General features: G+C 41.3%; 1 protein-coding gene and 1 long non-coding RNA gene across 2 annotated transcripts; one reads left to right on the top strand and one right to left on the bottom strand.

Annotated features, from left to right (window-relative positions):
• Positions 1–2,837: 2,837 nt before the first annotated feature.
• Positions 2,838–4,622, bottom strand: LOC116657238. The gene is made up of 3 exons (XR_004312308.1): positions 4,396–4,622; positions 3,047–3,180; positions 2,838–2,967 (listed from the first exon to the last, which is right to left on the bottom strand). It is a non-coding gene; the product is annotated as an uncharacterized LOC116657238 (long non-coding RNA).
• A 2,699-nt stretch (positions 4,623–7,321) lies between these two features.
• On the top strand, positions 7,322–8,619 carry ZNF501 (zinc finger protein 501). The gene has a single exon (XM_032459045.1). The coding sequence runs from the start codon at positions 7,355–7,357 to the stop codon at positions 8,333–8,335; it is 981 nt and encodes a 326-aa protein (XP_032314936.1). The 5' UTR covers positions 7,322–7,354; the 3' UTR covers positions 8,336–8,619.
• The last annotated feature ends 3,517 nt before the right edge of the window (positions 8,620–12,136 follow it).

Genomic DNA, 12,136 nt, shown 5'->3' with positions numbered 1-12,136 from the left:
CTAGCCTCAAGCGGGCATCCTCATCTGGCCCATGCCTGCATCACCATTCTCAGCAGACATCCCCTGCCTGGCACATTCTGCTCCATAGTGCAAATTTCTATGATTCAGCACCACCACTGGACTCTACTTTGGCACCTTTGCACATACTGTTCCCTTTCCCTGCTTCTGATTGCCTGAAAGGCTTACATTTGTCACTTTTGAATGTGCCCAGGCAATATCTCTTTAAAGCCTGTGACCTCACTTTTTTTTTTAAATTTCTGTATTTTGTACCGTCATCATTTTATGTATCATAATAGGCTGTAATAGCTATTTTGCAAGTCTTTCTCTTCTTGCTGGACTGTCAACTCCCTCAAGGCAGGGGCCGTGTGAAATTTATTCATCTTTGTATCCATAGTCTCTGGCACTGAGAAGGTGCTCAATACATATTTGTTGGGCTCAACTGAAATTGAGTGAGACACTTCTCCATGTCCACCTACAGGCTGTGACTTAGATCCACAGTTACCAGCAGGAAGGAGGTATGGTGAATACATGAATGTGTCTTAAAGTGTTCTCCAGAGGCAAGAATTCTGGACTTTTTCCCAAGATACCAAGTATGTAGTCCACTCTGATACAAACAGGATCTCATGAGATAGAGTAATAGGTAGCAAAAAAAAAAAAAATCTTTTTTGTTTTGTTACAAATTAGGCATTTAAGTGTGTCATCAGAGTTTAACAAAGTGCTTTCAGATATGTTGTCAGGATCAACAGGAAGAGGAAAATACATGCAGCAGTAGAAGCACAGCTGTCAAGTGGAATATCCATGAAATCAGACAGACAGGAGCTGAGCAGTGATGCTGGCCTTGTAGGAGAGCAGGTGAGCTTGGGAACCCCAACATAGAAGCACTTTCTGAGTTTATGGCTTTCCTTGGGCTCTGGAATGATAAAGAACTGGAATGTGTCACTTATACTCAGTGTGCTGAAACTTAATTTGTGACTTCAGAAGGACATGGAATGAAGCCACATGAGACCCTCAAAACAACAAAAGGAAAAATTGAAAGGTGGTTGGACTTGTCACACAGTTCACACAGCTAGTAAGTGTCAGGTGAAACTGAAATTCCAGTGTCCTCACTTTCCCTCAGATTTCTCTTCATTGGTTGCACCTCTGCTCCATGATGCCTCTTCACTTGTGTCTGTTATGCCCTCCTCCTGAGAGTTGAAGGAGCTCACTTTAGATCAAGATTTTTGGCCCTCGGAATCAGACCTGACTGCATGTAAGTGAGGGTGAGAAATAAGTTGGTTTTGCATTTTGACCCCATCTTTCTTCCTACATAATGTGGAAATCTAGTCATGACCCCAGGTGGCTCCAGCTTCACTCTTGCAGCTAATGCTAGAGCAGAACTAGGATCATTTTAGTTTTCGTGGAATGTTTTTGGTGTCCCTACCTCCAATCCATTTTCCACCTATCATTGAAAAAGCTCATCCCAAACTGCAGTTAAGCCCCAGATTTTTCTTTCTAGTAACCTGCTCTGCCTAGGGTACCCCACTCCAGAGTTAGTTTCCACCCAGCAGAGCCTGCTGATTTAGAGAGTCGTTGAAGCCTTAAAGTGGAAACATGAGTAGGCCAGGGCTTTCTGGCCTGTGGGATGTTAGGGCTGTGAAGGAAGAACTTGCTATCTGATTCCAAAGAAATGCTGAAAATGTGACTCTTGGTGAAAAGAAAGGCAAACTCAACATTATTGTTCCGTGGCATGTCAGCTGACAGTTGTACAAAGAGTCCCCTCTTAGCTGAAGAAGGTTAGTTATAGTTTCAGTCTTTGTCATCTCCACTCCCGTTTTCAGCCTCCTAAAGGGATTCCATTTTGGGAAAATAGCCTATCTGGAAATTTGAGCAGGTGACTTCTCTACTGCATCTCATTCATTTATTAAGTGTTTATTGAGTGCCTACAACTGCACACTAAGGATATTATGGTAATTTTCCTGAGCATGCAGATCGGTAGGGATGCCTGGAAGTGGATCAGGTGCCCTACTGCCCCTGCCTGAGCCCTGGAATACATGTGTCAGGATGAGCCCTGATGCACGAACAGTTCCTGAATGAGGGTCAGCAAGATCTAAATTTTTGTAAAAGGAAGGCAGGGGCACTACCTGAGAGCTGGAAAGGTCCTGGAAGCCAATGCAAACAAGACTGCATTAGGACTGTAGCTGGAATTTGAGGAACATGAAAGGACGAACGTTTATTGAGCATTTCTAAGTACCAGAAACTCTTGGTGATTTACACGAATTAACTTCATTTAATCCTCACGACAACCCTATGAGAGTTGATTTCATTAATGTCTTTGTTTTATAAGTGAGGGAACAGGTACAGAGAGGTAAAGTAAAGTGCCCAAGTTCACTCACTTTGAATCTGGCACTTACGCCCAAAGCAGAGCTCTTGTGTTTTAGCCGATTGTTGAACACAGATCAGGAAGCCTTGGGGGTGTTCGGGGTTCCTATGAGGCCAATTATCTGGCGGGTGAGAATGAGTGTAAGGAGGGTTGAAGCCAGCCTTGGGAATACCTTTAGAAGACCTCCAAAGGACACATGGAAGAGTTTTTAGGAAGATAAATGTGGTCGGGTTTCCGGGTGAATAAACCTGTAGTAAGAGCTCCTTGTGGCGGCCCCTACTCTCACTAGCGTTCGGCCTCCTTATTCCAGGAAGGGGGATTCACAAATGGGTTTACGACTGTTTTCTGGGCGGGGGAGGAGACGGCTGTGGCCGCTGGCGTGGCGCGGAGTGGTGACGTCACGCCGGCGCCCTGGGAGCGCGCCGACGTACCACGGGCGTCGTGGAAGCGCGCAGGCGCACAAGGGTTCATAGGCGAGGCGGCTGGCAGCATGCGGAGTCCTTGGTGAGCCAAGTTGGCGGCCCCGCGCGGCGGCTGGTCCGAGAAGGCTTCTTTCTGGCCGAACAGGGCCCTTTGGAGCCGAGGCCTGTTGCCGAGGCCGATTCTCCCTGGAGAGAGAGAGGGGGGGAAGGCTGTTCGAGAGCCCTGGCCTGGGGGTCGGGAGGCCCGGGTTCTATTTATACGTACTTGAGCGAGCAAGCGAACTCTTGAGTTACTTCCCGTTTTTCTGAGTTCCAGAAGCTGTTCCGCGCTTTGCCACTTCACAAAGATGTGCGGGTTGAATGAGTATTTGTGCGAGTTAGCTCCTTTGTTTCGTTACTCTGAAATAGCAACAAATAGGTGCCGTTTGATGTCGTACAGACTCACTAATTTAACAGCAGGGACTGTTGAATGCTTATCAGCCTGTATTTTAAATACGTTCCACGGATTAACTCATTTATGCATCATTACAACCCTGTGAAGTAGTTATTTGTATCAGCTCCATTTAATATTTGAAAAAAATGGAACACAGAAAGATTCAGTAACTTACCCAGTATCACTTAGCTAATAAATATTGGAACAGGGATTCAAACCCAGAGACTGCTAGCCCCGAGTCCATGCCATACTTGTCTTCAAGTTCAGTGGAGGAAGGTGGGATGTAGTCAGAGTATTTAGCATACAGTGTAAAGTGCTGCAGTAGAGACGTGAATTTTTTCAGAGTGTTGAGGAAGTGCCTTGGAAATGTGAAGAAAACTTTTCCACAAGGAAGAGGTATGGGTGGATCTTACTTGACCTATTAGAATTGTTTAGAAGTTTGACTTAGTCTAATTAGAAGTTTGAAAATAGTTTGTTCAGTGTCACATGAGAGGTGCTAGTGGGTTGAGATGGATTAGTCTGGAAACTGGATCCCTGCCTTTTGATACAGTGTTCTTTCCTTGCTTTTCAGAGGAGTTCTTAAAATATTTCCTGTTTGGAGGGATCGTTAACATCTTCCACTGTCTTTTGTGGGAGATTCTGCTTCACACAGAGGCAGTCTTATTTTCCTGAAATTCTCCACCTCTGATTGTAGGAGACTAACAGCTGGGTTGTTAGTCTGCTGTTGACTCAGCCTGTTCCCAACAAGAGGTTATCTCACTGCTTGACACATAGTAGCTGCTCATTACTTTTCATAAAAATGAACTGAATAACCAGTTTCAATGAAAGAGGGACTGGAAGGGCTTACCTTGAGGTTTTTGCTCTTTTCCCATCTGTTTTTAGAGTCAAAGAATCACCGAATGTTGGTACTAGAGGAAGTTTTAGATATCATCTAGTTTTTCACTTTCATTTCACAGATAAGAAAAAAAGTCCCAGTTGAAACTGAGTGACTTGCTTAAGGTCACTGAACAAGTTAGTGGCCGAACAGAGACTAGAACCCAGACCTCTTGACTCAGCCTGGTGCTTGTCTCAGTGCCTCTACTGTAGCCCCACCATCTTTGAGTTTTGTAGTCAGTGGCTTCTGCATTAGGTTTGGGGCGGGGGGGCTTTGGGCTCAAAAATTCCTGTGGAGGAATTTTTACCTCAAGATGCTTGGTCCTTAAGAGCACCTGCCCTCTTTCTTTGTGAGTCGTCACGTCTCACTGACATTTTTGTCATTGGCCGTACTCTTGTAGGAGAACAGTGATATTATTTCATTCAGACTTAAAATAGTCATTTGGTTAAGGATGGGCTATTTCTGGGTTCCCCTGAATCCAGAGTATGAAGGAAGTAGGCTGACAGTTTATGGGTGCTTTTTCTCCTCCATCTGGGCCTCAGATTCCTGCTCTTCCTCTTGAGAAGAGTCCCTAAGAGACAAACCAGACAGAAACAGTCAATTGTGTTCCTAACAGTTTGTCTGTCAGTAAGTGAAATCTGACTAGAGAGCCCAGGATGGGTTGTTATGGGGGTGCTCATTAGGCAGACCTAAGGTGGATCTACCAGTGACCACTGTACCTCGACTGCAGACTCAAAACACAGAAACACCCAGATGTGGGACCATCTTACTAAAACCAGAGTGAGAGTGGCCTGTTGTGAACGAAGGCTAGGGAGTAGTTGGTTATAGGATAGATCAAAGGGTGCGGTAAATTCTTATCACGTGAACATAAACTGCAGTAAGACCCCTCTGCAGTCATGTGGTGGAACACCCTGAAGCCACTCACTGAACTGCTCAGGATGATACCTTAATGGTGTGGCTATCAGATCTGGGAAAACTGATAGTAAGTTATTGGAAGACCCATGGTGAAGGGGATTGTTTCCTCAGAGAGTATGCAGTGAGCTGGTCTTGTTTGGAACAAGAGACTGCATAATCACAACAGCCATTGTTATTGGCCATCAGAAAGTAGTATGGAGCCTGGGTATCTGTTAAACTCAGTAAGAACACTGAGTGAACTGGATTTTTAGGTTATGGGAACAGTGTAAATATGACTATTTATGACCTGAAGAATTCAGTCTAGTCTGATACGTACACATAATACCTGTATACATGTTTGTCTATATATGCACTGAGAGAGGCTAGAAGGGAATTCATCCAAATACCAACTATCTTTTCCTCTGGGTGGTAGGATTTCGAGTAATTTCATTTTTGGACTGACTGTCTTATACAATAAGATTCATTCAGTATGATTAAAAAAAGAAAATCAGATCAATCTCTGACTAAGCCATTTGTGTAGATACACCAGTGTGTACCAGTCGACTCCCAGTCTCATTAGATCTGTATGTGCCAACATGAAGTGGTTATGAAGACACATTCCTTAGTGAAAAAAAGTCAAATTGCATAACAGCATCTAACAATTTCATTTATGTAAAAGGAATCAAATGCTATATGTGTGTAGAAAATACATAGGAAAAAGACTGAAAGAATATACTCCAAACTTAATAATGATAATCTCTGGGAAGGAGATGGGTTTGTTTGGGTAGAGTCGGGTGGTGATGGTTATGAAATTACTGTTTTATCCTCTATGCTTTCATATTATCTAAGTATTTTGAGGTGAGGATATATTCATGTGTAACTTGTATAATTAGAAAACTAAAATAGAAGGGAGCCTCAGGGAATAAGAATGTGTTGGTGTCTCCAGACCAACCAGAGAAGAGGTCACTCTGATGTGTACCTGAATATCCGTTCTCTGGTTCCCTGCATCTTTATCAAAAGCATCAGGTTCAAAGTTTGATCTCGTTAAGTTTGTCTAAGGAGTCCACTTTTTACCAATTCTGTGCTTCCTAAGGAGTGTCCTGATGACATGATTTGGTTCCCATTCAGTTTTTTTATAGTAGAGAGAATGTATTAACCAGCTGGACATTAAGCATAACATTTTTTTCATTGTGAATTAGTAAAGTGACTTTCTGTTTTCTACATCATTCTTCTTGTGAATTTGATTAGTACCCATTAGATTCTGAAGCATTTTTGTGGCCAGATCCTGGACCATGATGCTGTAGTGAAGTTATTGTCCAACGGGGGCTTCTTCCCTAAGAACCACCTCTATCTTATTTTTCTGTAAACAAAACAGTGGTATCTTTTTTTCTTTCATTAAGCAGTACTCTAGTTTTTAAACTTAGAGATTTCCCAGTTGTAACTCGAGGGGGAGTGACAGATGCTGAATGTTTTGGAGCGAGGGGTCCAAAGAGATACTTGTCAAGGTGAGTGAATAAGGGAGGATTGGTGACATGGACCTAGAAAAAGTTACAGCCTGGATCACCTTTTAGATCTTGAAAGAGAAACTCTTCAGTTATCACTAATGTGCTAAGATACTGCTCATAGGCAACCTAAGGAAATATAACTACTTTACATCTGTTTTTTGAAGAGTAGAGACTATATAGGTGGATAGTAGTTTTCCCCAACACTTAATTTACCAAAGATTAGTGTACTTACCGCTTTCACATTCTCCTACTGTTCATCACTCTGGATAAGCCCGGATGACCAGGATCAATTTTTTGTTTTTTGTTTTGAGTAAAGATAGATTAATTTAGAGAGATACATACTGTATAGAGTGTAGGCTGTTTCAAAAGGCGAGAGAAAGGCCACGAGGTGTGGGGGTTGGGTACTCAGGTTGGAGTGAAAGTAGGTATGCACTCCATAGGGAGAGTGCGGGCAGTCTCTCCGAAGAAGAGGGAGTGAGAGAGGCAGCCTGGATCAGTTTTTAGTATCTGAGTGTTTCAGAATCAGTCACAATAGGGCATTTTATAGATTTCCCAAGACCTGTCACTACTTCATCTCTTTGTCCCTATCACCTATTCTTATCTTTTCCCCAGGTCATTGTGATCTCCTATCTCTATTCCTGAGAAGAGGATAAAAATCAGGACTCTGCAATGCAGGTCTCTTATTCTGCATGGAGAACATTTTCCTTTGTGAAATTTTTTTTTCAGGCAAGAAGACCAAGCCTGATGGCAAAGTGTTAAATGACTTGAAAAAAAATGTGGAGGCTCATAGAGCCTGGTCTGTAGGGGTTCACATTAGGAGGAGTTGAAGATGCATGAAGGAGGACTAGGAGGGGAAATCCTGCAGGAATGACTGGGAGGACACCACATGCACACAGAGCTTTCCAGGAGAACAATGTTATTCTAAGGATAATCATATTTGAGAAAGTACCTTGTAAGCATCATGAATGTGAGAGAAAGTTTCCTCTAAACTGGAACCTATTGGGAGCTCCTTCATCGTGTTTTACAAGCAGCATGAGTCCTGGCCAGATTTCACTGCAGTTGAAACATCAGAAACTTAACATGCGGAAGAAACCTTCAAAGTGTAGTGAATGTGGAAAATTCTTTACTCAGAGATCATCTCTGACCCAGCATCAGCGGATTCACACAGGAGAGAAGCCCTATGCGTGTACTGAATGTGGAACTTGTTTCCGTAAACAGTCAAATCTTACTCAACATCTGAGGATTCATACAGGAGAGAAACCTTATAAATGTAATGAATGTGAGAAAGCCTTTCAAACAAAAGCAGTCCTCGTCCAGCATCTGAGAATTCATACTGGTGAGAAACCCTATAAATGTGTTGAATGTGGCAAAGCCTTTTGTCAGAGTCCATCTCTTACCAAACACCTGAGAATTCACACCGGAGAGAAACCATATAAATGCAGTGAATGTGGCAAAGCCTTCAGTCAGAGCATATGCCTTACTCGTCATCAGAGAAGTCATTCTGGAGATAGACCTTATAAGTGTGAAGACTGTGGGAAGGCCTTTAATCAGAGTGCATGCCTCATGCAGCATCAGAGAATCCATTCGGGAGAGAAGCCCTACACATGTACCAAATGTGGTAAAGCCTTCACTCAGAACTCTTCCCTTGTTGACCATGAGAGAACTCACACTGGAGAGAAGCTTTATAAGTGTAGCGAGTGTGAAAAAACCTTCCGCAAGCAAGCACACCTCAGTGAACATTACAGAATTCATACTGGAGAGAAACCTTATGAATGTGCTGAGTGTGGGAAATCCTTCAGGCACAGCTCAGCGCTTGTTCGACATCAGAGACTTCATGCTGCAGAATAAAGCTTGGGATATAACCAGGGTGGAAAGACTTCTATGAAAACACATTTAAAAAAATTCTTAGGAGTTTGTGACTCAGTCTTCAGCTGGGATGAATGTTTTGTATGTTGAGCAAGAGGAAATGTGTCCCAAAATTTAGGAAAATACACTCAGAACTAGATAATCTTGAGTTTAATGCCTTCCTTGCTGCTTAATGAGTGTATGATCTTGTCTCTCTCAGCCTGTTTTTCCCAACCCCCCCCCCCCGGGAATGATGATACTTACTAGGGTTTCTCTTGAGAATAAAATGAATTGTATATAATAACTAACTACCAGTAATTGATTTTTGAGTGAGAGATATTCCAAAAGTTTATAAAAATCTGGTTATTGGGCAGGGCGGTGAGTATAGCTCAGTGGTCGAGTGCATGCTTAGTGTGCACGAGGTCCTGTGTACAGTCTACTTACGGGTATTGCAAACAAAGCTCAACGTTAGGTTTTTGTTTGGTTCTCATAATGTATTTTTTAAAAAGAACATTCTTCTAATTGGGCTATGAATTCATGCTTAATCTGCAGAGGGCTATTTAAAACTATAATGTATAGATTTAAATAGGAAAACACATTTAAGACCATTTTATCCTTGAAAAAAAATCAGATTTTGTCAGAGAGAAGAGAAATTACTGGGATTTGAGTGGACATTTTGGGTACTCTGAAGAGCTTTAGATTTTGATGCCTCCCATTGTTGGATCTAATTTCACTTCAAGCTCTGGACTTCTTATTTCTATGAAAAAGGAAGACACCAAATGAATAAAAATTTATGCTGCAGGATGTGTTGGGGGGTGGTTAGTGGTGAGGAGAATGCACATGAGAAGAGAGAGGCAGCAGAAGACAGAAGAGAATAGAAGCCTGTTGACGTGGCTTTACTTGTTTTTAATTCTAGGAGCACGACACTCAGGGGGAGCCTCTTGAGGGAAGAGGAAGGTAGGAGATACTGAGTTCTCAGGTGCCTGCAGGTGGGGCCAAGATGAGAACAGCATCTTGGGGATGTGTGGTGGGGATGCTTCCTTACAACAAAGAACGGCTTCTTACACCTCAAAAGAAGCAAAGAAATCAAAGGATGCTTTGCTGGTGCTTCATGCAGTGTTAATAAGCAACTTAACGGAAACAAGCACATCTAACGTTAAATGTACCCTTGTAAGAAAGGTAGGAGTGATTTTCCACATTCCAGAGTCAAGGAAAAAGAAGATACTTGGCTTGCTTAAAGTCAAACAGGTAATGTCAGAGTTGAATCCCAATCTAGATCCCACTTTTTATAGTGCCAAACTCAGGTAATTTTCCATCACTGAACCTTTCCATTGTGTGAGATGCCAACATTGTCAAGTATGTGTGCTCATTGAAATACACTTATAAGAGTGGAAAAAATTAAAATTACATGCTTTAACCAACGTAATTAGTATATTTATTCCAGCCTTTTTTCTGTTTAGCATTTCTTCCATTAAAAAAAAAACTATGATTATTGTACTACATGTTGCTATTTGATTTAACGTTAGCCTTTGCCCCTCTGTTACAGACTTTGTATAAACCTCATTTTAATGCTGCCTAACTTCTTATTGACCTCCTCACAATTTACTGACTTGTTTCCCTACCGTTTGATATTTAAATTAATGCCATTTTTTCCTTATAAATCAGCTAGTGCACTTAGTGCAACGCCTGACACGTGGTATGTGCTCCTGTTAGCTATTAATATTGTTAACTTGGCAGTGAAACATGTTTGTATATAAAGCTTTTTCATCATTTTAAATCACTGCTTTAGGATTTTCAGAAGGTATGATCTTTTAATTTTTAAAAATTTTATTAATTTTTTGACTAGATGATACAAGCTTACAGTTTAAAGTTCTAAAAGTACGAAAAGTTAAACAGTGAAAAGCCTCCTTCCAACCACTCCAGATAACCAGTATTGTCAGTTTCTTGTTTTCCTTCCAGAGATAAGTGATTATAAACAGGCAAATCTGTTTTCCTCCTTTTTCAAAGACAGACTTTTTTAGAACAGTTTTAGGTTCACAGCAAGATTGAATGGAAAGAACATAGTGTTCCTACACATGTACAATCTCCCTACTGTGAACGCCCTGCACCAGGGTGACGCATTCATTGCAGTCTGTGAATCTACACACCATGAACCCAAAGTTCATAGTTTACACTAAGGTTAAGTTTAAAATATGTGTGTGTGTGTGTGTGTGTGTGTTTATAAGTACAGTCAGTTTACAATGTGTCAATTTCTGGTGTATAGCACAATACTTCAGTCACATCAGAATATACATTCATTCTCATATTCTTCACCATAGGTTACTATGAAATATTGAATATGGTTCCCTGTGCTATAGAGTATACACTCATTTATCTATTTTATATACATTAGTATCTGCAAATCTCAAACTCCCAATTTATCCTTTCCTACCCTCTTCCCCCTCTGGTAACCGTATGTTTGTTTTCTATGTGAGTCTGATTCTGTTTTGTAAATAATTTCATTTGTCTTTTTTTTTTTTTTTAAGATTCCACTTTAAGTGATATCATGTGGTATTTCTCTTTCTAGCTTCACTTAGAATGACAGTTTCCAGGTCCATCCATGTTGCTGCATGTGGCATTTTTTTTTTTTTATGGTTGAGTAGCACTCCATTGTATAAATATACCACAACTTCTTTATCTAGTCATCTGTTAGTGGACACTTAGGTTGTTTCTATGTCTTGGCTATTGTAAATAGTGCTCCTATGAATGTTGGGGTGCATGTGTCTTTCTGAATTAAAGTTCCCTCTGGATATATGCCCAGGAGTGGGATTGCTGGATCATATAGTAAGTCTATTTTTAGCCTTTTGAGGAATCTCCATACTGTTTTCCATAATGGCTGCACCAAACTACATTCCCACCAACAGTGTATCCCTTTTCTCCACATCCTCTCTATCATTTATCATTTGTGGACTTTTGAATGATGGCCATTCTGACTGGTGTGAGGTGATACTTCACTGTAGTTTTGATTTGCATTTCTCTGATCATTAGTGATATTGAGCATTTTTTCATGTGCCTATTGACCATTTGTGTGTCTTCCTTGGAGAATTGCTTGTTTAGGTCTTCTGCCCATTTTTGGATTGGGTTGTTGGTTTTTTTTAAGTTGTACAGTTAACTCTTAAGAGTCATGCATTCTATAGGTTTGGATAAATGTATGACATGTATCCACCATTATCGTACCATACAGAAGTTTGCCCTAGTACTCCTTTGCTTTCCACCTATTCATCCCGCTCTCCTCCCCACCCACTTATCTTTTTACTGTCTTTCATAGCTTTGCCTTTTCCAGAATGTCATGTAGTTGGAGTTGTACAGTATGTAGCCTTTTTGAGTTGGTTTCTTTCACTGAGTAATATGCCTTTGAGTTTCTCCATGTCTTTTCACAGCTTGATAGCTCATTTCTTCTTAGCGCTGAATGTTTCATTGTCTGGATGTACCAGTTTATTTATCCATTCGCCTACTGAAGGATACCTTGCCTGTTTCCATACTTTGGCAGTGTTCAATATAGGTGCAATAAACATCTGTTTTCAGGTTTTTGTATGGACATAAGTTCTCAAGATCTTTGGGTACAAATCAAGTGATGTAGTTGTGGGATGATATGGTCAGAGTATGTTTAGTTTTGTAAGAAAGCACCAAGCTGTCTTCCAAAGTGGCTGTACCATTTTGCATTCCCACCAGCAATGGATGAGCATTCCTGTTGCTCCACATTCCTGCTGGCATTTGGTGTTGTCTGAGTTCTGGATTTTAGCCATTCTAATAGGTGTACAGTAG

The sequence above is a fragment of the Camelus ferus genome, chromosome 17 (genome assembly GCF_009834535.1).
Source record: "Camelus ferus isolate YT-003-E chromosome 17, BCGSAC_Cfer_1.0, whole genome shotgun sequence".
Lineage (NCBI taxonomy): Eukaryota > Metazoa > Chordata > Mammalia > Artiodactyla > Camelidae > Camelus > Camelus ferus.
Note: the sequence above shows the minus strand (reverse complement) of the source record. Positions and strands in the feature narration are given on the sequence as shown.

What these genes read in the sequence shown, in the direction of transcription:
- ZNF501 (XM_032459045.1), top strand. Translation starts at nt 7,355, where the DNA reads ATGACTGGGAGGACACCACATGCACACAGAGCTTTCCAGGAGAACAAT.